The sequence below is a fragment of the Stegodyphus dumicola genome, chromosome 4 (assembly GCF_044657685.1).
Source record: "Stegodyphus dumicola isolate Sdum_Otavi_A_Nest chromosome 4, ASM4465768v1".
NCBI classification, from domain to species: domain Eukaryota; kingdom Metazoa; phylum Arthropoda; class Arachnida; order Araneae; family Eresidae; genus Stegodyphus; species Stegodyphus dumicola.
Window position 1 is genome coordinate 61,561,139 of NC_140771.1, and position 26,059 is coordinate 61,587,197.

General features: G+C 33.9%; 1 protein-coding gene across 1 annotated transcript in view; it reads left to right on the forward strand.

The window, feature by feature from the left end:
* Positions 1 to 24,302, forward strand: part of LOC118200610 (uncharacterized) — a 291,645-nt gene extending 267,343 nt beyond the window's left edge. The window contains exons 6-7 of the mRNA XM_085815009.1: positions 12,939 to 13,096; positions 21,209 to 24,302. Coding sequence (XP_085671135.1) covers positions 12,939 to 13,096; positions 21,209 to 24,181 — 3,131 coding nt within the window. The 3' untranslated portion in view covers positions 24,182 to 24,302. The remainder of the gene's footprint in view (positions 1 to 12,938; positions 13,097 to 21,208) is intronic.
* Positions 24,303 to 26,059: the final 1,757 nt, after the last annotated feature.

The following is a 26,059-nucleotide window of genomic DNA, read 5'->3' on the forward strand; positions in this document are numbered from 1 at the left end:
TAATAGCTATTATACATGTCCTCAGTTCTGCAGTGAGATAAATATTGAATTAAACTGTCGTAAAGTCGCACCATCGTGTTAAACTCGATGCCAGGTTCTTGAAGAGATTTATTTACAATATCGACGTGTTTTAGTAGATCTTCCCAAATAACTGTGAGTAATACCATCTCCAAAGTATTCATTTGATGGATTAAGGTTTGTGCCTCAATCAGTGTTGTAGGTTTCATACCTTCACTAGTTGAAATATTTGTAAGAATACCACGTATATCATCATAATGGGCACATAATGTTTTTACAGCCTCATAACGTGCTGACCATCTGGTCTCTGAAAGTCTTTTTACAAAAATTTTACTTCGCAAAGACCTTAGTTTAGACTATCTTTGAGGGGACGCTGCAAAGAAATTGTAGAGCGATTGCAAAATTTCAAAAAATTTTACAGCTTCTAAGCAGCTTTCTGCCGCCGCTGTGCCAACTAGATTAAGACTATGAGCTCCACATGGTACCCAAGTGGCTGCGCTGTTGATTTCCCTAAATCTAGTTTGTACTCCCGAATACACTCCGCTCATATTAGCCGCATTGTCATAAGACTGACATCTGCAAAATTTTGGGTCTATTCCCTGATTTTCTAAAACTGAAATTAGAGTGTCAAAAAGATACTTGGCATCATGTTTTTCTATTTTAACAAACATCAAAAATCTTTCATATATATCTCCAGTTTTTGAGACATATCTAATAACTATGGAGAGTTGATCCGTATGGCTAACGTCAGGTGTAGAATCCACAGTGATTCCATAATACTTGGCTTCTTTGATTTCTGTAACTATTTTTTCCAATACTTTTGACCCCAGTAAAATTATTAGTTCTTCATACGTTGTGGAGGATAAATATGATACTTTTCCGCGGCCTGGATTACCGTATTTTCTTACATGTTCTTCTAGAAACGGATCAAATTTGGCTAAGAGATCGATACACCCAAGAAAATTGCCATTACTAGGATCACCATGTATTTCATTATCGCCTCTAAACGCTAGTCCCCTTTCGGCCAAAAACTTAATTACTTCCACTACTCTTCTTAAAACCGTTGTCCAATATGTGCTTTCTTTTTCCTTGACAATATCAAACGTCTCATCAATTTTTCTAGTTTGTTGGTAGTTCACTAAAGCAGAAATAGATGCAAAATGTTCTTTTGACACTTCATGACTTGAAATTCTCGAATGTGCGTTTTTCCAGTCATTAAAGCCTGTAAGGAATTGGTTACACAGGTTTGGATTTCCAGGTAGGTCCGATTTGAACAAAATACATTTATAACAAAAAAACTTGCCAGTAGATTCGGAAAATATCAACCAGTCCCTTTTTATAATATCATTGTTGTTCAGTTTTCTGAAAAAATAATCTTGTGATGGACATCTCATTATTTCACCAAATTTAGTGGCGTATAACTTAAAATTTATATCCAATTTCTGCACAGGGTGATTACGAGAGAAGTAATCGATAAGATCTGCGCTTATGGTTGTCCACCGTACTGGATCAGAACTGAAAATACTTGAGGCTGATGTTGTTGGTAGTGATTCAGGCACCACCTGCTTAAAAGCGTCGTTAAAATTTCGTAAACCCCCGTCAGCCTCGTCTTCTGTGACATTCTCAGTTTTATTGGTTGAACATTCTTGTGAGTCCCAACAAGCCTCAGCTTCTTTAGGTCTAACCTCGATCGAGGAAATATCTACCGCATCTGCATTATCTTCTGTCTCCTTAGAAATGTTAACATATTTCAATAAAGAACCTTTAATTTTACTAAGCGACTCACTCACTTTCTCTTTCTTTTTGCGTTTTTCATGTCCACTTTGGTGTTTTCTTTTATATCCATCAGACATTTTTCGCTAAAAAAAAATATTTAAAAAAAGCTTTTATAAATTGCGCTTAAAAGTTTAAAATAATTTTTTAACTTTCTGATATACCATAATAAAAGCGATGGGCACGCACAAACTAAAATTTAAACTTGTTTTCTCCTTCTTCTCGTCACCTTTAAATATACATTTTAGTTTGCGCCCGTCGCTTTTATTATGCTATCAGAAAGCTAAAATGTTATTTTAAATTTGTTAAGTAATGCATTTTAAACTTGTAAAAACGAAACCCGGATTTACGAGTATGGATTAAAATTAAGCTATTCCAAAGGTGATTTGGACTGTACTATTTCTACGACTACTACTGGAGATTTTTTACAGTAGTATGGCCAAACCACCCCATAGTAGGCCTACTCAAAGTTCCTTGCATTGTGCTGCATTCTACGGCGGACTATTATACTAATAAGAAGTGATAAAATGAAAATTCTATTATTTATAATGGAATGAAGCAATATTCCAGAATCAAAAACTAGGTTGAAATAAGTAGAGTATAAAAACAACTTTCCTTTACTTACCTTACTTATAATAAATTTAACTTCCAGTTTTTAAACTAAAGATTGACTTGGGGTTGAGCGTGATTAAATACAAGCACAGGCATACACGCTCTATCGTAGTGTTTACATATTAACTTATTACACAACTGAGCTACTAAAACAAAAGACCATAGCAGCAGGGAAAACCTCTCGATCGCGCGCAAGCGTTTGGTAGTGGGCATGGAAACGTGGCCAACTGTGTCAAACGCATGTGCCCGTCCGAGAGGTTTTCCCGGCGGCTAATGTCTTGTCATGTGCATGTACTAAAACCCTGGAATTCTGCATGGAATTTGGTAGATATAAAAGTTGCATTGTTGCAGATAAACTCAATTCTGGAATTATGGCTATTGAAAATGGCTCTATGAAAAATAAAAACATTAAAATCCCAAAATAAAATAATGTTATTTTACCGCATCATCACATTTTCGGATTTATATCTACAATAAAATTATTACTTAATATTAGCGGTCAATTTTAGTTAAAAAATGTTTATTATTTCGGGGCCTACGCTGCTGGAGTGCCTAGGGCCTACGACACCCTTAATCCGGCCCTGCTGAAACCTACACACCTAAAAGTAAACTGTGATATTTTAAAAAAATTGAAAGAAATTATTCCTGATGTATCTAATACTTTATATAAAAGTATTTTTGAAATTATTTTACCGTTGCAAATCAAATGTAAAAACAATTGTTCGGATATGGTAAGTGATGATGATGAACTTTTTAAAGAACTCATAAACTCTATCAAAACTGAATTAAATTCAGTGATAAAAAAGCTATATAAATGCAAAGGTTGTATTGTAAATCATCCTTCACAAACAAGACATGATTGCATTATAATAAGTGTTGAGGATAGAATTAAATATATTGGTGAAGATATATTTTTATGTATTAATTTTAAAAATATAAGAGATTCTTTAAGGCAGAAAAAAATGTTTCATTTATTTTGTAATAGGTTTTTTGAATCGAAATGTTATGAAGATTATAAAAATGCACTAATATAAGTACAGCTATTCTATTTAAATTTCTGTCTTTGGTTGATGTTATGAGTATTTTTTTTTCCTTATCTTTTTTATAGAAATATATTGAAATTTTAGTTTTAATTTTAAAGCAAACATGTATATCAAATTTCAGTAAATGGATATTGTTGTTAATTTGATATTAACTAATGAAAGAAAATTCTAAGTATATTTTATGTATAATACAGAAACTTGTTCTTTGGAAATAAATAAATGTATTTAAATAGAAAAGCTTCTTGATGAAATGAATGTATTTTTATTTTTTATAACAATTTTTTTAAGTATTGTATGTTTACAGTGCAGTATATGCTTCAAGTGATTCACTCGTGTTGAAAATTTAAGAGTTTATGAAGCGATTATTCGCTGAACTTAATGTGATATATTTGCGAGGTTTCTTGAATACGAATAATCTGAAGAGATATTTGAAATCTCATGAAAGAAACATCAGATGTAGTGTATGTCCTAAGAAATTTATGTTTATAGTTTGAAAAGTCGCGAAGCTTCTCGTCTTAGAATTTTGTAATGAATAATCACAAGTTCTTTTCATGTAAAAAGGATATAAAAACTAATAAAGTTACTTTTGAGAGTAAATGATGATAAAAAATATTTAGTGAGCATAAGAATTTAAAACAATATGAATCTTTACATCGTATTGAATGTTCGGACATTTTTTCAAGTAAAACAGAATTTGAAGAATATCTCAGGTAACTTTTTTTTTTAAATGTTGCCGGTGTCAAAAGAAACAGAAATATGCTGATGATGATGTTTTGAAACAGCATGATACTTCTCTTCTTATAAATTGCATCCGTTGTTTACAAGTGTTTAAAAGAAAAAGTGATCTCTTACACCACATTCGAATGCGACATGATTTGATGTGAATCTTATAAAAACGAAGACACGTTGACATCGTTAATACATGCAAGTCTTCTAAAATCGCAAGTCTTAATAGTATGTTCGCAATTGAATCGATTTGCTAGAACATAGAAAATGATCATGTCTTAGATGTACTTCTTGAATATATAAAATTGTAGTTAGTAGGGAAAAAATGAGTTATGATGTAGTTTTACACTGAGTTATGATATCGGTGTTTGAAATGGTAATCAATAGTTACATTTAAAATGTGTCGTGAGTGTGAAAATGCAGAAATAAAAGAGCTTTGGCGAATTTAATAAACGCGGTTCAATGTGGTTGATGGAAAAATTTGTTCCATGTGAATTAAATAGTATAAGATATGAACCTCTTTCTCTCAATAGTTAATTATTCAATTGTAAGACAATTAAACTTTAAATATATATGCATATAGTACATGTAATGATTAATATTACATTGAATTATGTAAATAACTGATGATATGTGTATTAACATAGTGAATGTTCGCTTTTATGAAGTTCTAAGCATTACTTTAAATACCATTCATAAAACTTTTATCTCATATATACAAACATGACAATATCTATTGAGTTTTCGTTTATTTTTTGGAATGTATGAAAGTTTAAATATTTTTTTAATTTAATGTAGATTGGAGTAAAATATCTGTATCTTTCTTCATTTCAATCGGTAATATCTGTATGCTGGTAAAGGTACGTATGTTCGTAAGAATTATACTGTGTCACATTTTTGACAATCTTCTTTCATTCATATTAGCTAATAAGAGAATTATTGAAATTAGTAAAGTAATGAAAATCAACATTATTGAAAGAAAAAAACTCTAAAAGCATTTACATTTACAGAAATATATCAAAGTTCCTTTTCTTAAAAACACCAGGTGTATCGTAGTTTTTATTTCGTTAAAAGCTGAACTTGTAAAATAAAAATTTTCTATTAGTGTAAGGTAAACAAAAAAAATCAAGAGACAATCCGTATCATGAATTAAATTCAAGTCTTACATCGGATTAAAAAGAAATATTCTGAATCTAAATGTTTATGCCTATTTAGCACAAAATGTGTTTATTTGTCTGATAAATTTAACTAAAACCATTCTTATAACAGTATGTTGCCTCTAAACTGGGTAAAAATGTCAAGTATATTTTCTGATGGTACTGATATACTTGCCAAAGAAGTTCTAAAAACCTCAAATGTCGAAAGAGCATATGATAAGAGTCTCCTTTCCTATCGCTACGTCAGTTACAGGTTAAGGGGCGTCTTGAATGGATGAAGGTAAAAATATAATAGTTCTATTTTGAAATGAGAAATAATTCGCTTTTTGTCAATTAAGGAAGCTTGTAGTATTATCAAACAGAATGTCAGTGAAAGACATTGCATTTGCATAGTGAATTATGAAGGTACTGAAAGGTAGTAAAGAAGGTGAATTAAAGAATTAATTTGAACAAATAAGGTAAGGCTATCATTAAAAGAAAAAACTGTTCGAAAGATGTATGTTAGAATTAAAAGTAAGATGTTAAAATTTAAAAAGATGTAACAGAGTAAAACCAAAGAATACTGGTATTTCCCATCTGGAAAACAGTAATTTGAGTACGATATTGAAAAAGTTGGTTTTAAGAATTTCTTTATGTTGTGATGCAAAACAATTGCTACTTTATCATGAGTGCTGACATAGATGCAATTAGTGTAGGAAAAATAGTAAAATTATTATAGTCAGTGTCTCTAAAACATGAAAAAATAATAGTGTGAGCAGTGTAAATTCATTTGAAATACTGAAATATGACATAGACTAAATACCAGAAGATGTAAGAAATATTTTGGTATGTGTGGATGAAACACTGAACGTGGATATAAAATTAGAAATGAAAATTATCAACACACATAAAGGTAATAGGGATTTAAAACTAAACATGATGTTAGACACTTTGAAGATCGTAAAGCTATATGAGAAAGAAATACATTTAAATATAAATGGTATTAAACTGTAAAGTTGTGAATGGAAATTTCTGAGTAAAACCTGTAGATGATCTATTATGATCGGAGAATAAAACAAGTATTTTAAAAATTGTAAGGAAATATTTGAATATGGAGTAAATGAAAACAATCCATATCGTTAAAATGAATAAAAAGGGATAAAATGTTGGAATTACGAGTGATGAGACGGAAATAAAAACATTATAATAAATAAGTTAAACTAGAATTAAGAAATATAAACACAGAAGGGAAATCATGAACGTAAGAAAAGCAATTAACAGTTATAGACTTAAGTTTTTTAAAAAAAAATATTCGGTAATGTAAGGAAGATATTGTTAAACATGTAAAAGAAATTAGAAATTCTGTAGAAAATTTAGTAAAAGAACTAAGATCACGAAAAATAAACGTTTCTTTTTAAATACAATTTCATACCACTAAGTTAAAGTGTGTGTAGAATACTAGAGTGGTTTAAAAAAAGTAAATGAAGTTAAAATTCAGAATATATTGAACATTATAACGTTAAAAAAGTGTTAAATTGCATCTAAAATTAAGTAATGTAACAAATAAACAGCATGTGCGGAAACGTTTGTGAAATATAACATATAAGTTAAAAATCAGGGTATGCTGAAATTTATGAAAGGTATGAAAAAAAAAAATAGTATGTGGAAATTAAATAAATATTACAAATTAGAAACGTGTTAAAGTATTAAAACGTGTTAAAGTATTAAAACGTGTTAAAGTATTAAAAAAATATGACAGTAAATGAATATGTTATTATGAACAGAAAACCTAAGAAATAAGTTAAAGTTTCATTTAAAACTAGAAAGGATAAAAGTATCAGAATAAAATTGAGTAATAAAAACAAATTATCTTGTAGTTTCATTTTCATGACATGATGAACTATCATTAAAGGAAAGTCTTTTTTATATTTGTTTCTTTTACATTGTTTTCAGAGTCGCGCATTGAATAATTTTAACACCAGACTTAAAAAATATATTTCTAAAACATATAATTCACTTTTTCGTCAAGAGAGGGCAGCATCGCTATATCATCAAAATTAAGATGCAGAAAATATTTCCCGTTGCCAATATAAAAAACTAACTTTAAATGAAAAGCAGGAGGTCTACAACTCAACCAGCAATCTACCAACACCTCAACTCCACTCGAAACCACGCCTCCTAGTGTGATGACGTTGCCTTTGGCCCCGCCCTCTGTGATGTCATTGACCACGCCCCCTGACCCACTGACCCACCTGCCGCAGAACTGTCATTTTCTATCTACTTACATGTTATGCAGTCCTACAAACAAAATTTCAACTTTCTCAGGCTACTCGTTTTTGAGTTATGCGAGATACGTACATACATACATACGTACGTACGCACGCATAGAGGCCACGAAAAATTATCTTAAGAATTCATTTTAAATCAGTTTTTTTTGGGGGGAAAGCGTCCTTTATTCTGTCCTTAAAACAGATATTTCGCCAAAACATCGTTAAATTGCATTCTTTAGCAGTCAAAATAAATATTTTCATTGAAATATGATACCCGAAATTTTTCGCGATTACAATACTTCCTTTTTACTTCGTAGAAGGAAGTAAAAATAAAAATACAAGAAGATTGATGCTCGTACGACAAAAATTGGCCGGGATATTTAATTTCAAAATTTGCAACTTTTGATGTCATTTTCGACTTGCCTCGAGGAATTGGTTAATTAAATTGGAATAATTCGAGGAAATAAGCTTAAATGAAGTACAGCAAAAAATATGCATTATTTAATAGGCCGTATAAGGAGGTCATGTGGTGTCCACATCCGATTTCCACAGCCTTATGTATAACATAAATATGAGCCAGTTTCCCTTGAAATTCCACGAAGATATCCATCTCCTTAGACAAACAACTCTTATTTGCTTTCTCGTAATCCAAATAACTTAGCCTAAATTTAGGCTCATTCATTAGGAGTGAGGACAAGCAGTTCAAATTAGTTTAAATGCCTTATAAGCTGTAACTGAAGCAGACAAACACTAAATTATCTATCCATGTTTAGTTATATTTACTTTACAATATTACGTATTATCCTACATTAAATTCCGCATCTTACATCTGAACACTGAAGAACTTGTAGAGTTCCTCACTTTGTTAATGCTAAGTTACAGTTGTACGTGAAGAATCTTAAAGACTGATAAACGAATAATCGCTTGAGTTCGTGTGACAGGAAACAACAAGATAGAAGGGAAAACTAGCCTTGTACATCAGCTGGCATCATCATGTATGTGTTTTATTCATATATATTATATTTGTTACTAAAGTTACCAGCATATTTATCTTTGGTCAGTGTGTGCTCTTTTACAACAGTTCTTGCAAGAAAATATATATTTGTCTTGTCAGTATGAATTTAAAAAAATAAATAAATAAATAAAAAGTATTTGAAAAATGCAGCCAAAATTTAGGAAATTACTAGAATCATCTTATTGTAGATAAATCTCATACTGCAGTTATTTTTATTGTGTAAAAAATGTATATTTCATGTGGCACTCATACCTTATATACTCCCCTTTTTAAAGGGCGACTAGGGTTTTTAGGGGCTCAATCGCCAAATCCTGGGTGAAGAGAATCATCATCCAACGCCCTTTTAGTTCGGGCGCCACTGTAGAAACATTAGGTATTTTTTGGAAGCAGGAAAGATGAAAAATTAGCAAATGCCTTCGCTGGGAATAGTACCGAAGACCTCTTGAATACCGGCTCAGTGAGCAGACCACCACACCATGAAGTATTCCAACTAAAGTTTAACAAACTCCTTTCTTGGAGTGTACAATAAAGCCAACACTTGGGCTTTGAACTTAAGAGACTAAGAATAATACTAAGAATAATCTAAACTAACCGAGTTGGCCCCTTAACGTTAAAAGACTGCGAAGATATCAAGGGCCTAAGTTACGGCCGAGCGTAATAATAGCTTACGAGAGAGTAGCCTAAAAAACGGCGGACGCGTCCAGACAGGATACCTGGTATCTCTCTTCCTAAGACCGAAGAACTTCGCGGTTAAAGACCGCTCTTCCTCATTATGTATTCAGACGTGATTCTAAAATTACGTTCTGGCCGGAAGTGGTAAGTTGAAGTTAAGAATTGATAGGAAAGGAACTTTAACTTAAAATTTAACTATTAATAAAATTAACATAATTCTTACAAACTAAAGATCTCTAAGTACTTTTGTTTGCGGTCAGTAACACTGTATAGTAATAAATGTTTCCAAAATTGAAATGAAAGTCTATTTTTTAATAGCTAACTCATTGGAGAGTAACATATTATGTTTCACATAGGAATAATCGCGAAACTTACATGCAACCTAAAATTGATCTTTATTGCCATTTTTATAACATTTATTAGAATAATTTAAATATTCATTTATCAAGGTTTATTAAATTATAATTTAAACATTTTAAAGACATTCACACCTTCTGCTTCTCAAAACATTGCCTCGAGCAAACATTGCCTAGTTCTCTAAAATTTCAGAAACACGAAAAGATACAATCCTTCACTTAGTTACTCATAACACGAATTTTAATAACAGTTTTTTTAAGTCCAAAAGAGCAGTTTTCTTAGAAGGACTATTAATTTGGTTTTGGAATTTTGCGCTGAAATGTCGGTTCACTTTTCAAGTTGTTCCCCCCCAAATATTATTAGAGCCCTGTATTTTATTTTAAGAAATTAAATAATGAAGAATCTGCATAAATGTTACAAGGTATGACACACACAGCATAAAAAAAGAGAGAGAGAGAGAAAGTGTAGCTTGAAAAAAGAGAGAGAGAGAGAAAGTGTAGCTTGAAAAAAGAGTGGATTTGGCAGCTGTTTTGGTGACGTCATCCTACACAACTCCTCTATCCATGCGGTCAGTTTCAACTTAACCGAACACACCAGTTGGGAGTACTGCGTCATTGAGTGAACATGTGCAACTGCATTCTGCCGGAAAAAAAAATATCTAATGTAAAAACCGGACAGTGAATTAACATCAAGTTTCGTGTGAAACTTGAAATCAGCCATGAAAACATTTCATTTGTTAACTGAGGCTAGATAACACTTTGTCTCGCGCACGTGTGTTTGAATGGCATAAGCGGTTTTCAGGCTATTGGGACAAAGCACGCATGTCAAAATCAAAATTCGAGGCACTGTTAATTGTTTTCTTCGGCATTAATGGAATTGTAATGTTTGAGTTGTTTCCCAGTGGTCAGATTGTTAATCAACACTACTACACTGAAATACTAAAAAGGCTTGTAAAAATTAGGAAAAAAAGGGCCACAGTTGAGGAGTGATGATGACTGCTGCACCAGGACAATGCACCCGCTCACACAGCCCCTATCTATCAAGCAGTTTCTGACCAGCAAAAATATTACTATGATTGGGTATTCTCTTTATTCACCTCATTTGGCTCCATGCGACTCTTTTTATTTCCTAAAAATAAATCTTGTTTAAAGGGAAGTCACTTTACCTCAGTTGAAGAGGTTCAGGCAAAAACGGAGAATCTCCTGAAGGTCCTTCCAAAAACCTCGTTCCAGAACTGTTACCAGCAATGACAGCACCGAATGCAGAAGTGTGTGAATGCTGAAGGGGACTACTTTGAAGGTGGTAATGTCACGGAGAACTGATTCTATAAGTACAATGATTTATTGGACCAGTCTCTTTTGTGTGTGTATGTGTGTGTCATACCTCGTATGTATGTTTCTCGAGTTGTGATAAAAAAACGGTACCTAGTACCATCAAATTTTGAATAACGTAATCTTCCACTGAATATAGGCATCTGGAAGACGGAATTTGGAGTTTAAAATATGTTTTATTATCGATTTCATATTTTGTAACACTTTAACGAAGTTTTGAATAACAAACTCAACGATTTCACGGAAATTCTAAAGATATGCTCATTTTAAAATTATTTTGCGATATTGCTGTTAAATTGAATTTTATAGTTTAAGTGCGAAGAATATGATATTTAAGAAATAAAGGTAACACGCAAAACGCTAAAAAGCACCCCTTTAGAAGCGTAATATAAAATCTGAAAAGCTTTCAGATTTTTTTTTTTTTTTTTTTCAAATCTTAACCTTATGAAAAGGAAGGTCTTTACGTGAATTCATTCTAATCCTATCATTATTTCTAAGGTTGATAAGGATAGACAGATCGTTGTCATGGATAAAGACAAATATAGTGATGGAGTGACGAAAATGATAAAATGAAGGCCCATACTGCTCGATCTCTAAGGATTCTTCAATTTCTAAGCTCACGAAATTGAAAACAGCTTTTAAATCTTCTCATATATACCTAATTTAGTTTAAAACACTCCTTCCACCTATTAATAACTTATTCATCACTCATTCCACCTATTGATAACTGCTAGGTTTAATGCTCTCCCCAAAGTCCACAAAAGTAGAATTCTTTTTGACCTATAGTTTCCAATTTAGCTACGCCATCATATTCTTTGATTTCAAGATTTTCTCCTTTACTTTCTAACATTATTCACAATGTAAAAATGTCGTCGATAAACTTAAAGCTATTTCTTCCCTGCTTTCAATTATCCTTTATTACTCCTTTGCATTCCTTTCCAAAGCACAACGTAAAGCGGATTCTAGCACAGAGGGCAGGGTGGAACTACACCTCTCTAACTGTCCAGCATGATAGCAAAGTACTGGTGTTCCCATCTTGCATTGCCTGTCACCTTTGTTCCCCTGCCATCAGCATTTCTGCGGACTTTCAGTTAGACGGTGTCAAGGTCCTCTCCGAGATTGGAGCTCGGATCCAATGCTATGGTAGCCGGCTTTCCTACCATCATAATAAACAGTGCGAGTGACCTTTTATTTTCTGCATTCAATAAATTGCATGAAATAATAACCATTTCAGTATAACAAAGGTTTTGAGTTAAATTATTTTTCACAACTGTAAGCTAATAAAAGCCTTCTAAGCACGTTTAAAGTATATTAAACTAATCTATATTGTCGGTTGGTTAGGTATATTGCATAAGATATCATATTTTTAACTTATGCTAAATACAATGGAAATAATAGATCCTATCAATGATCTCAGTGACAGAGGAGTTAAGAATATTAATACTGCAAGTTCGATCTCAGGCGAACAGGCTGGTTGCACGGTTGGTTTTCATAGATTTCTCCGTGCATGACGTGAATACGCGCCAATTTTCCTTAGAAAGTTCTCCACGAAGGCATTCTTCCTTTTATGTAGATAACTCTCGAGCTTTTTATCATATTCAAACAATCTAACCTAGCTTAGAGCAGCCCCAAGGAAAGTGGGCAGTCACTTCAGCAAGAGTTGGTCAAAAAGGTGTTCGACTGATTATTTCATTGTATTCGGTGCTTTCCAGTGGCAGATTGAATGGTTCGAAACATTTCGTTTGAACTTTTAATTGCCTTTCATTTTAAAAGGTACAGGTTATTCTTGCTATTTTTTTAAGAATTAATGATTCTGGAACTCGAGCACTCTCTCCCATGACTACGTCTTGATAGACCCCATAAATCAGCCTCTAATATGTTCTCATAAAATTATTAAAATAAGAACTCTTACACATTCGCACAAGTAATAACATTTTCCGCTAATGTGATACTTTTTTAATTCTCATTTTTATTTATTTTGTTAGAAATTAAAAAAAGGAATGTGGATGATGAGTTTGAAGAACGAACTTACAATCGCCATGGATATCACACAGTCCAATACGCTCACTATGGCCGGGAAACAAGACGACGATATCGCAATCCGCATCCAACAAATATCAGGAATCGTACGCAGATATACCAGGTATTACTTTTACATCAAAATTGTTTTATTCTGTTTTATTCTGTTCATAAACCATTTATTCCTCAGTTGTGAATGAGCTGTAGATAATTAAATATTTATTTATTATATGTTTAGAGTAGTTTTCAGTTTATAGATACTTAATGCATTTTTATGTATTTAATTGCTTGTAATAGTTGTGATTCTGTGTAAACAGATTTTGAAATTGTGGATATAGCTCAAGAAGAACGAAAGCTATAAGTTACAAAGACAAAACTTTATCACCTAGTTAATCAACATTTCGGAAATTTCTAGGAAAACTTTTTTCAAGATCCTAAACAGACTTTTAAAGGACATTTTAAGAGTAGAACCCTATATATCAATCTATGTAAATATAATATTAAGTTGACTTGTTTAACGCAGTACTTATGTGTTCCTATTGATGCTGAATAGCCTCATTTCTAAAAAAAAATCACGTATGAGAAATTACCTAGGCTGTCTAACACCATAATCGTACAGGGAACTGATGTGTAGTCTCACAGTTGCTCAGGATTTGGCCCAGTGTAGTGTTCAAAATAACTGCTTTTTATTGAGCTTCGATAATATCACACGAACAATATTCAAGCACATGGTAAATACACTGCTGGCCATTAAAATTGCAACATCATGAAGGAAAGCAAATGCAAAAAAGATATTTATGGAATGTAAACAGTATGGTATGAAGACAAAATGATTAAATTTGTAAGCATTTTGGAGGTTTACAGGGGTGCAAAATTAGTAGATACAGGCAGCTAAAACGGCACTTACTCCATTAGGCATGGAAGTCAAACTGAGCTTGGATGACAGAAATGGGCAACTCATTCCATGCTCAAGTCTATGGCACACATCATCAACCGTATTAGCTAGAGAGGAATCGCGGGCCAATCTCCAAGCAACCCACGACCAGATGTTTTCAAAGGGTGTAAATACGCATATACATTCTTTGTCACTAAAACTCAATTCAAATCAAAATATAAAGAAATCTCACTTACCTGTCAGACACATTCTCGCCTTTTTTCATTTTCTACATATTTTATTGATGACACAATCAAATACATTTACAACAAAGAGAGGCACATATAAACTTTGGTTAATGTTTCCCGTTAATGTTACATCTCTTGCAATCATCAAGGTTCTGCACTAGTGCGAAGAATTCAAGCGCACACAGCGCCATCTGGAGCAAGACAGTTTCTACAAAGGGTGACAGATCCGGAGACCGTGCAGGCCAGGGCAGCAGTCTAATACCCTGTAACGAGTAAGGGCAGAACATGACGTGCAACATGCATTATCTTGCATTATCTTGTGGGAACATGGCGTTTGGAGCTTCGAAGATAGAGCACAACCACTGGACGTAAGATATCAGAAATGTACCCATCTGCGTTCAAATTACCATCGATCCGAACTACAGATGTGCTTGTTGTGTACTCAATGGCTGCCCAAACCATCACACCAGATGCAGGGCCCCTATGCCGATGTCGATTGCAAGCAGGGGACTCTCTATGTTGCATTTGTCAAGGGAAGATGAAGTAATGGTCACCCTGCTGATAGTCTACGCTGCTGCAAATGTCGACGCACCTTACGAGCTGATACTTGGGCGTGCTGCCAACATGCCCATTTCCCGAATAACATCCCGGTCCGTGATTTGGTCGTACGGTTTTGCAGGGCTGACCTCACAATATGTCTCTCCTCTCGATCATTAGTCATGGGAGGACTTAGAGAACCTGCTTGCCGTTTAGTATGACCCTCAGCAATCCATTGATTCCATATTCGCATGACAGTGGCGCGATATCGACTAGTGTGACCGGGGATATCACGCAACGATATCTACGCTTTCGATGGGCAACGATCCTACCTCTATCGAATTTCTAAACTTACTGATAAGCAATTCCTCTTTTTATTTGAGGCCCTAACACGATATCCTGAGCAAACTCTAACCTTACAAAGCACTTAACGAATGAGAAATCGACTACACAACTTTTTTTTTTTTATACAGATCTTCAAATGTCGTTTCTCCCTGCTACGTCGTCTAAATGCGCTGAAATACTATTCATTTGCATATTTTAACTTCTTTTTTTTGTGATAAGACTCTAGTATAGGTTTTTTTTTATTTTTATTTTTATTTTATTATTATTATCTTATTATTTTGTCAGGACTGTCATTTCCATTTCCGTCAGTTTCGCCCAAATGCGAATTAATTCCCGTATACAAACGGTATTTACATACTTTTTGAATGATTACAATAAAGAATTAAAAAAAGCAAACTATTTGAAAAAACAATGCTAAGTGACGCGTATTATTTTAACGAAGAAATGACGTCTGCTGCTTTAAAATTTATTCTTCTTTCAAAATGCCCTGTATAAATAAGCCGTGGATTGAAGAAGGTCCTGTATAAATAAGCTGTGAACATTTTTGCGCTTTCCGAAGAGAAATATTCCTGTTGCATAATTCAAAAGCATTGCAAAGTGCATGGTATTAAAATTTCGAAGTGCAAAATAAGCAATACTATTCATTGCAAAATAAGCAATACTCAAATAAACCGCCAATCATTCTTCTACATGCAAAGAAGATTCGAAACAAATACTCGATAAAAGTACACTGCGGTTTAAAAAAAAAAAAAAAAAAGTTTAAAGTAAATCAACTTTTATAGTGAATCACTGCAAAATGCCAAAACGAAATTAAAAGTCCGTCTGGGCAAATTGCCCCTTTGGACTAGAAAAATGAGACACTTCTATATCTCCCATTCTTCTGGGCCGATTGACGAAATTCAAATGACGTTTTTCATGTCTTAAAAGCGTGACTTAGGATATATATTATATTTATATATAGCATTATTCTAAAACAGGTATTTTGACACAAAATTGAACTTTTTCTGAAATGACATGCCATTTTTTTCATATTTCGATTCTACGATTCAAATTATGCCTGGATATTAAATTTTGTAATTTTTGGTGAGAAATTTTGGAGAAATTCAAAAAATTATCTTGGCGCATTTTTTTCAGTTTACACCAAGAATCATTCACTTGGCGAACACCTTAATTCATAGCAAAATATCTTCCTTTGCTTTTTTTCATTGTGCACAAGTGGAAAAAAGGTCATCTTTCATACTTTCAAATAATTATAACAAAGTGCTTATACCACATTTGGCGTCATTATCACTCAAAAAAATGATGCCAAATTTCAAAACGTGCCAATATGTAAATTCATGTATATATTAGAAAATTTTGAATAAAATTATTCTTATTTCTTCCAGATGTGCCTAAAAATGCATCTACTTTAAGACGATATTAAAAATTTTGTAGGTTATGATACAAAATTTTTCGAAAAATTTATAAAAATATTTTTAAATACAAATTTTAAAAATAAGTCATAAAAAAATGTGTAAATTATATTTGGATTAATCCTAAATTTCGAATTCTGGAAGAAGGAATCAAGTAAGTTTAATAAAAAAAAGAGGTATTGATAAATATATATCAAATTCAAATAATATTGAAGAGCTGAAATTTGAGAGCTATTTTTTTTAAACTTCTCTTGAGATTTTTAGAAAACTTGGCAGTTCGGCATAATTTGAGTTGTAGAATAGAAATATGAAAAGCAAATTTGGCATGCCATTTCAGAAAAAGGTCCGCTTTTGCATCGAAATACCTATATTAGAACAATGCTTTATATAAATCTAATACATATACTAAGTTGCGTTCCGAGATATGAAAAACGCACGTTGAATTTCGTCAACCAACTCAGTAGAACGAGAGATATAGAACAGTCCCAATTTTTCTTCTTTTTTCCCGCAGTGTACATATTTTGGCTAATGTTTTTAAAGTTAAATCGTGGGTAGTGACAGAAAAAATTTTCGATGCAGAAATCAATTACAAAGTCTTTAAATGCATCTCTAGCAGCAATAGAGAAAATGTTAAACCAAGATTTACAAATTAAAAAGGCTAAAAACATTTTAGAGTAATGTAGAAGTAAAGAATGCTATCACGTAATCACTATAAGGTACGAGGCAACAGCGATTTACCTATGAAGGGAGAGATGCTGCACGTACTTTTTCTTCTTAAAATGAATTCTTTTTGCTGATGGAGTTATCAAAAGTAACAACTCGCTACATAATCTCTAGATATCCTTTAATGATACATATATAAGAAAAAGCATCGACGCTCCCTTTTTTCTAGCGCATTCTCGAAATTGAACCGAACAGCATTCACAATATAAATGCATCACCCTAGCTTATATTGATCGCCAGTTAAACATTCCTAATACAGTTTGTGAACCTTATAAGATATTTTCTCCTTTCTTCTAGCATGACTTCGTCGTGTAATAGTAGCACACTCGGGGCGTATTCAAGAGATCTAGGTTGACCCTGGCGAGGGCATTGCGCATTTTGTACCTCTCCAGCTTCACACACACACACACCATAACAAAACAAAACAAACAAAACAAAAAGAAAAACAAAAAACCACCTTATCACTCTACAATGACACCCGAACTAAAAGATGGTGGACAATAAATTGTCACCACTAGGATTTGGCCCTGGTCGCCCTTTAAAAGGGTAGTATATAAGATATTTTCTCTCTCCTCCCAGCAAGCCTTCGTGGTGTAACGGTAGCACACTCGGTGCGTATTCGAGAGGACCAGGGCTCGGTTCCCAGTGAGAGCACTGCACATTTTTCGCCTCTCCCACTGCAAAAATCCTAATGACTCTATAGCCTTTCGAATTTAAGTCGTCAAAAATAGCAATCTGCTACACAGTCTTTAAATTCCCTATAAATAACACGTTTAGTGAAAAGCATCGATGCTTCTTTTCTCTAAGCCGTTCTCGAAATAGAATCGATCTGGTATTTAGCAGCATTCATAATAGAGGTGCTTCGTCCGTGATTTACACAGGCCACTAATTTAGTATCTAGAATAGTGTAAACTTGTCATTCTTAATTTGATCCCATAAAGAAAAGCTGTTCTGATCAATACTTCACGATTTGGAAAGTCTAGTAAGTTCCAATGTTCCATCTTCTCTTACATGGATGATTTAACATAAACAGTCTTAATTACAAAGCCATCCGGCGCACTTTAGTGTCGGCAAACAGTCTCTGGATTGCCCCAGTTGCTCTGCTGTTTACGTATATGAATACAAAAGAGATGAATTTGTTTCTTTCATGTTGAAGTTGTCATCTATGCGGGGCAATAACATTCTCGTAAACACTATTCCGTGTATGATAAGCACTATTCTGTGTCCTCTTCCTGAGGCCCTGAGGTGTAGAATCAACAAAAGCTCAATATTAACAAGCACACAGATTCCTTTCCTAATTTATAGGCTTGTTAGAGTACAATATGAAAAGCAGATAGCTATTCCTATTAATATTACCTAATAATTTGAAATCCTTCTACACTGATTGCCATAGTACACCCGTGTAGTGAAAAATAAAGCAGTTGATGTCGTAGCAGAAAGTGCTGCGTTAAATCTTTACGTTCCCGTAGTTAATATCCCGATGCTTATCTCTCACCTAAAAACAAAATTTGGAAGACTTCTATTCATTAATTGGCAGAATCATTTGGAGACTCGATCGATAGATCGGAGGGCATATTTCTCAGTCAAAAACACGCAATAAATCTTATGTTCTAGAGTATTCGTGATTAATTTAGAATCGTAATAAAATCTCTCTTTAAAATGGCTTAATTTATCTTTTAGAGTAACCGTGATTAATTTATAATCGTAATAAAATCTCTCTTTAAAATGGCTTAATCTCTTTAAAAATAACTTTTTACAGAAATTCAGCTATCCACATAAATTTAATTGTCAGTTAAAAATGAATGCTTTTCGATCAAGTTATATTTACAGCTCACTGTATTTCAGCAGTATCTGACTACTTTTTCAAAACAGCATAACCTTCCTCCCCTGAAGCATACACAGCAAGAATAGAGTTAGTTTTACTTCCAAAATGAAAGAATATTTCTTTTAAACTCATTTTCAAAGCGTCAATAAATAGCCGTTACTTTTCGAACTTGAGACATATGCCTAAAGAAGAATCATGCTGGGGATATCACTAAGGAAGAATAATTACGTTACTGTTGTCATAAAAACAGAGAAATCCTTTGTGTCGTTCACAATAATACAAGTACATACATCATTATGTAATCAATTTCACTCCTGATGCCTTGATCTAAGCAATAGAGCTTTATTTTTGCATAATCCATGGCAAACTCACTGAGCTCTGTTCAGATAATCATACACTCCACTAAAAGTTACTCTAGTTGTCAAATACAGTCTTTGTCTTCTTCACGGTTCGTAGCTAACTGATGGTATGCATTTTACTTAAACTACAGGTCACAGGTTGCTGTGAAACAGGAGACATATCACTATGAAGTGACTGAATTCGGTATCCGTGATTGGACACACATCTTTACTTCTTCAAAATTAATACCTTTCATTGCTAGAATTAACAAAAATAACAATCTTGTATGTGATCTCTACGTTTTCACCAAAGGGATGTTACAGGGGTTATGCACTTTTACGTTTTAATGTCACAGTTTCGATATACACACTACAAAAATTATCACTATAAGGTATTCACAAGACGTAGTTCTTGTTACATGAGCCTCTGTGTGAATTTATTTTACTTGTAGAGACATAAAGTTATTTCGAAGCCAGGAGAGATAAAAAATGGGCAACGCCTTCGCCTGGAATCGAACCACGGACCTCTGGAATACGCGCCCAATGTGCAGACCACTATACCACGAAGGCACGCTAAGAAGGCGGGAGAAATACCTTATATACTCACTCTTTTAAAGGGCGACTGGGGGTTTTAGAGGACCCAGTCACCAAATCCTGGTTGTGGAGAGTCATCATCCATCACCCTTTTAGTTCGGTCTCCACTGCAGAGACCATTAGGCTATTTTGAAGTAGGAGAGATATGGTCACTTTACTTAACCTGCTCCGCCAAATTAAGTTAATGGCACTATTGGGTTAGGAAGTCATCCTAGTCATTGCTAGCAATCTGACGGTTAGGCCGCCTTTCTACATTTTACATTAATCTTTAGTTTCTTGGATATAATTATTTTCATTCACTTTCTACATTATCTCTAAGATGCCCTTGTTGCAGTAATAGTCCGTGAACAGTCTATTCACAGGATATGTGGTGTAGTCGTAAGGAAAAAACTGCTGCTGAAGGCGCTCTCTCAGAGGGCAAGAGAGCAGGTAATGAAGTGCGTCCGCGTCTTCCCCGCGAAAACCGCAAGAACAGGTGACGTCCCGTCTGAGGAATCGTCTGTAATACGCTGGGAATTTCCCGTGGTTGAAAAATGAGCAATGCCTTCGCCGGGAATCGAACCACGGACCTCTGTAATACGCGCCCACCGTGCAGACCACTACACCACGAAGGCACGCTAAGAAGGCGGGAAAAATACCTTATATACTTTACCCTATCCGATGTTATAGTAACTAAATGATCGCAATGAGACAACCTGTTTTTGCATCAGTCATTGATTTTTCCGTCTCAGAGGCATTTCTATATATGGCGTCACTCTGTTTTGGTGTCATTTATCTGCCTTTTAAGGTACTTAAAAATGCTATGAAACGATGTTCCTGAGAAAACATTATAAGATATTTCTCCCCCCCCCCTAAAAATCCCAGTTGCCCTTTAAAGTAAGGCTTTTTTATTATATATATAAGGTATTTCTCCAACTTTCTTGGCATGCCTTCGTGGTGTGGTGGTCTGCACGCTGGGCGCGTATTTCAGAAGTCCGTGGTTGGTTCGAATCCTGGCGAAGGCGTTGCTCATTTTTCATCTTTCCTGCTTCCAAAATATCTAATGTCTCTACAAAATGAAACCGAATATCTCGGCAGTTTGAACTAAATTTAATTTCGTATAATGACTTGGATATTTTTAACAGTCTGCGTATTTAAACTGAATAAAATACATTTTATAAAATATATTATTTGAATTTTAAATATATTTAAAACCTTATAAAAAAGAACATTAATTTTTATTGCCCATATTCAAGATCATCATTACAAATAAAATTTTAAAAATGTATTTTTTTATCATCTTGCTTTCTGTGAAAAAAACAAACAACGAGCAACTTTTTTTTTTTTTTTTTTTTTTCCAGATTCCTGCGGAAAATAAAAACCCGAGACAATCTCCTGAGATACCTAGTGAAACTTTTAATTTCGATGAAATCCCTCATCAACCAGTCCACAACAATCATTATCATGCGGGAAGTTATGACACGGCACAAGAAAAAGAAAATATTCCCGTTATTCCGCAAACTGATCATCGTACCGATAATATACGAAGAGGTTTTGGAGATTCTGCCGCCCATGTTCATCATTTTAATTTTCAGATGCCTGAAGAAAGCAATAAAGCTAACAATCCTATCGGTTTACCAGAAACTAAGAATCGTGTACTTTCTAATCAGCTAGTGAACATTTCTGACAGAAAAATTTCAAATTCTATCCTTGACAGTGAAGGAAATGTATCTGTTTTAGAGAATCCCACTGCTACCGATTTACATTCCGGATCTCATGTTCGATCTCCTCACAATTTTAGGAATAACTATTCTTCATTTCGAAAGAGCACTAATGGAAATCCTCAGGATAATTCACAGCATATTGTACCTAATTTTAAGTATGGTAGAAGTTCCGTAAATAACGAAATATATAATGGTATAAAAGAAACTTTTCCTGCTGTTTCTGAAAATATTAACAGTTTTTTTAAGACTTCTTTGGGTGAAAATGCTGGTATTATTTCATCATTTCAATATTCTTTTCCAAACAAAGTGGAGAATATCGTGAATACAGATCATGATAAAAACATTTCCAGCATTCCTTTTGTTCCAGATCGAGAAAGCCGAATTGAATACCTCGGAAATTTGTATTCAGAGTTTGACAACTTTTCTCCAACTTTTAAACCAGAAAATGAAAAATTAAAATTACACAAAAGTCACCTAAGTAGTCATGTAAAGACTGATGAACGAATACCAAATGCTAAACTTTACAGACAAAGTGCCACCAGAAATCGTAATATTGAAACAGAGGCTTTAGCGGAAGAGAAACTACACAATGTAAATGGATATGAACCACAAATTATTGATCAAGTAGGAGATACCCCAAGTACTACCGAATACCCAGATGTATCTATTAATGTACTCGAGATCCCTAAAATAACAAACAAATTTGAGAACCTAAGCAACAGAGCAAAATCAAATATAGCTGGACAAAACAATGAAGACATTCGCACAGAATTTGAAGGATTTTATGATTTGCGTGGCAATTATCCTTCTTCTCGTAATAATCAAAATCTTAATTCTAGTATTCATCAGCAACTAAACGGTGAAGAGAGACAGCAATTCCTAATTCCCAATTCCCATACATTTACCAACCATATATCTTCACAGGTTAACGCTTATGATAATTTGAAACACAAAAGTAACGTTTCTTATCCACATAACACGAAATCAACGACTCCAAGGGAAGAAATTCTCTACACCACATCTTCTCCTGAACATGAAAGCATAATAAATACACAGAGCAATTATTTTAATAAAATTAATAATTTAACAGCCACATTTTACAATAATCCAAATTTTGATGCAAATAATATTATTCTTACAGATACCACGAAATTAACAGCGCTGGCGGAAGAATTTCCCTACACTATATCTTCTTCTGAGCATAAAAGGATAATAAATGCGCCAAGTAATTACATTAATGAGGTTAAGGAGCTAAATGCTACAACTTACAATAATCCAAATAACCGACACATCTTTCAAACATTTAGTCACTCTGCAAGAAACTCGCCTACTAAGCAGAATGCATTCTCATCAAACGTAATCAGTTCAAATGAATTTTTGTTCTCAAATACTCTTGATAAGGATAGAATTTCAGAACCAAATGCATTAAATATTATTCCTAAACCATATGCAATTGCAGAACTACCAACAATGGGTAAAAGCATTTCTATTCCCAGCCACCGCTCAGATCTTCCAAGCGAAAATACACTTGACGAAAATATCGATAATAATGCTTCTTCTAACTCTGAAATTAATAAAGATAATATTTTTTCCAAACCTAATGGAAATAATACAAATAAGTATAATCTACATACAGATATAAAACCTAACTTAATCACTGAGGACGAAACCTCTCCTCGTAGGATAAGATTTCAGAATGTCTTGCGTGATTTTAAGCCAGACAAAATAATAATTGATGTCGGAAAATTATCAACTGAACAACCACCAGACAGTACATCAGATTTTAGACACAGAACCAAAACAAATGACTCTCCCACTAACAGAACCTTTAACAATGTTATAAAAGCAAGAGACAAGCAAAGTGAACAGTCCGCGGGGACAACATTTCGCAGCCATCCTATTTATATTACAAGGGGTCCAAGATTAAGAGAAAATCACAGTATACAGAAACAAAGACATAATGGCGTCACTTTTCATGTAAGAAAAGACGTATTTCCCCGTCAAGAGCAGCTCAATAACTCCCACCAGCAAGGGCATTCACGATTAATTTATAGTCGTAATGAAATCCCTCTTCAAAGCGAAATAGTTTCTGCTCATCAGTTCAGGCATCCACATCAGTATGATCATCAGTTACAAATGAATGTTTTACCACCAGGTGTTTCAATGCACCCAAGACATCCACAAGCTCCTTATGCCAATATGGTCCATGCCAATATGATACAATCTTTGCCTCAATCAAACTCTGACCACACGTCTCACCGACAACGTCATCATCGGAAAAAGGATCGCTTTACAAATTCTTGTTGCAAAACAACTGAAAGTTCGAGTACTCGACAATCTTGCTGCAGAAGTGGTAGTTCTTGTTGTTCAGGCCTCCGAAGAACGTTACCTAGAACATCATGCTGTTCTTCAAAAAATAACCATAACAAACAGGTACATTTTCCTTATCGAAACCAGAAACAAGTTCAAAATGACCAGCCTCAACCACAAGTAACAGGAAAACTACTGGATACGAGAAATCGTTGCCAAAAGGAAAAAATGTGCAGGACTGTTTATGAAAGCACCCAACAAGTTATGGTGTGCCGAAGCGTAAATATTGCAGGTTGCTGATAAAAACTTTTAATTTAAAATCATTGACCTTAAACTTTCGTTTTGTTCACATGTCCATACTGAGTGCCAAGATAAAAGTGTCAAATAAAAGATTTCGTTACTACGGTGTTTTAAAAATTGATGCAATAGTTTTACTTTTTTGTTTGTAAGATGACTCAACTCAGATCTTCACGTATGCATCGAAAATTGCATGGTAAGTTCTGTAAATAGAACATTTCTGTAAAATACTATAATGAAAATGACCAGTGTAGAAGAATTCCACAAACTCGATACAGTGTAGACTGAATACATGACAAATTATTGAAAATGACGAAATTTATGGAATCCAGGTAAATATTTCACAATACATGACTACAAGCTATTCTTTTAAAATTGTACATAATTCAATACTTTGCGATAAATTTATTTATTTAAGACTCTTAACGTATAAAGAGCGGAAGACCATGTATGTAGTCTAGCGAAATATAAGTAATGTGCTAATATAAAAATGCATACCTACAGGCAATATAACTAAAATATAACTAAGATCTTTAGGAGAAAATCTGATGAAATTTTACACACTCTTACTTTGCTTCTTCGTACTGCTTCAAGTTAGCGAAGATCCCTTCCTTTAGGCAGATACCTTCAGTCCTTTATTGTGTATCCTGTAGAATGTCATCCATGAAGACATTCCTCCCTTAGACAGATAGCCGTCGTACGCTACACCATAATCAACTAAATAAATAAACCTTCAGTGTGCGACAACTTAACATTTTCATAGTTCTGACATTCCTCAATGTCCTCCCAATCCGTCTCATTCTTTGGATTTTCAACTTTTTCTTTTACCAGTGCAACAATTATATTATCTTCTAAAACGGTTATTCTCTTCTTGCCTCATCTACACATCAATATTACCGCAAAAATTTCCTCGTAGCTTGCGATCCGTTTTATAAAGTGTAATTATACGGAAACCTAATAAAATAAAATATAGTTCCGTGTAATATTTCAGGCAACTTATCGCCCCATTTTAGTTACCAAGCGAAATAACTATCAACTGAGGCGAAAGTTTAAAATATACCTTTTTATTATAACTTATTAAATACAATGGGTTACAACAAAATCATTCATCTCTGCTAACTGAATGACATGAAATATTTAAACTACATGAATAAACAACATGAAATATTCTTCTAACTAATTTTCTAGAACTTCTAACTAATATTCAAGAACTTCTACCATGAAATATTTAAGTAATTAAAAGACAAAGTCTTCTGAAATTCGTAAAATAAAGTCCTATAATAAGCTTTGAATCGGGTTTCTAAATACGCAAGCAAACACGGCTAGCAAAAGGTTAAACCCGATTTAGGTAACTCTAACAGCTTGTAAAGTTGCGCGCTTCCAACCTGCACGCAACAAAGTGGTGACTGCTGAAAACTGGAAATTAGACAGAGTCTTGAGAAGGGTTTAAGTCCCTTTTTATTCAACTTTAGAAGTTACAAATGCGTGCTCTTGACGCTCACAAACTACGCCGACCCGGCGGTAAAATAAAAATAAGAAACTAAAAAGAGATACTAACAAGTAACTAACTACGAGGCTCTCTAAACGTAACTAACCTCACCGCGTTTTACAATACCGCTGATAATTCAGCAAACTCTGAATATTACGTTGAAAGATTAACAATTTGCCGAGGCAAGCACACAGGCCGAAACGCGTGGTTCTTCAATTTCTAAATAGCCACTTCCACACTCGTGAAGCAAGAAAGCCCACCTTCGAACTCGTTTCCTTTCTATTTAACTCAGAATACTTCCGCTGATAAATTTGAATCCTTGCGCGTTCTACTAAAATTTACTTACTCTGTCATTGGCAGTTCCAGGGGAACGTAAGGCTTGACAGGAAAGA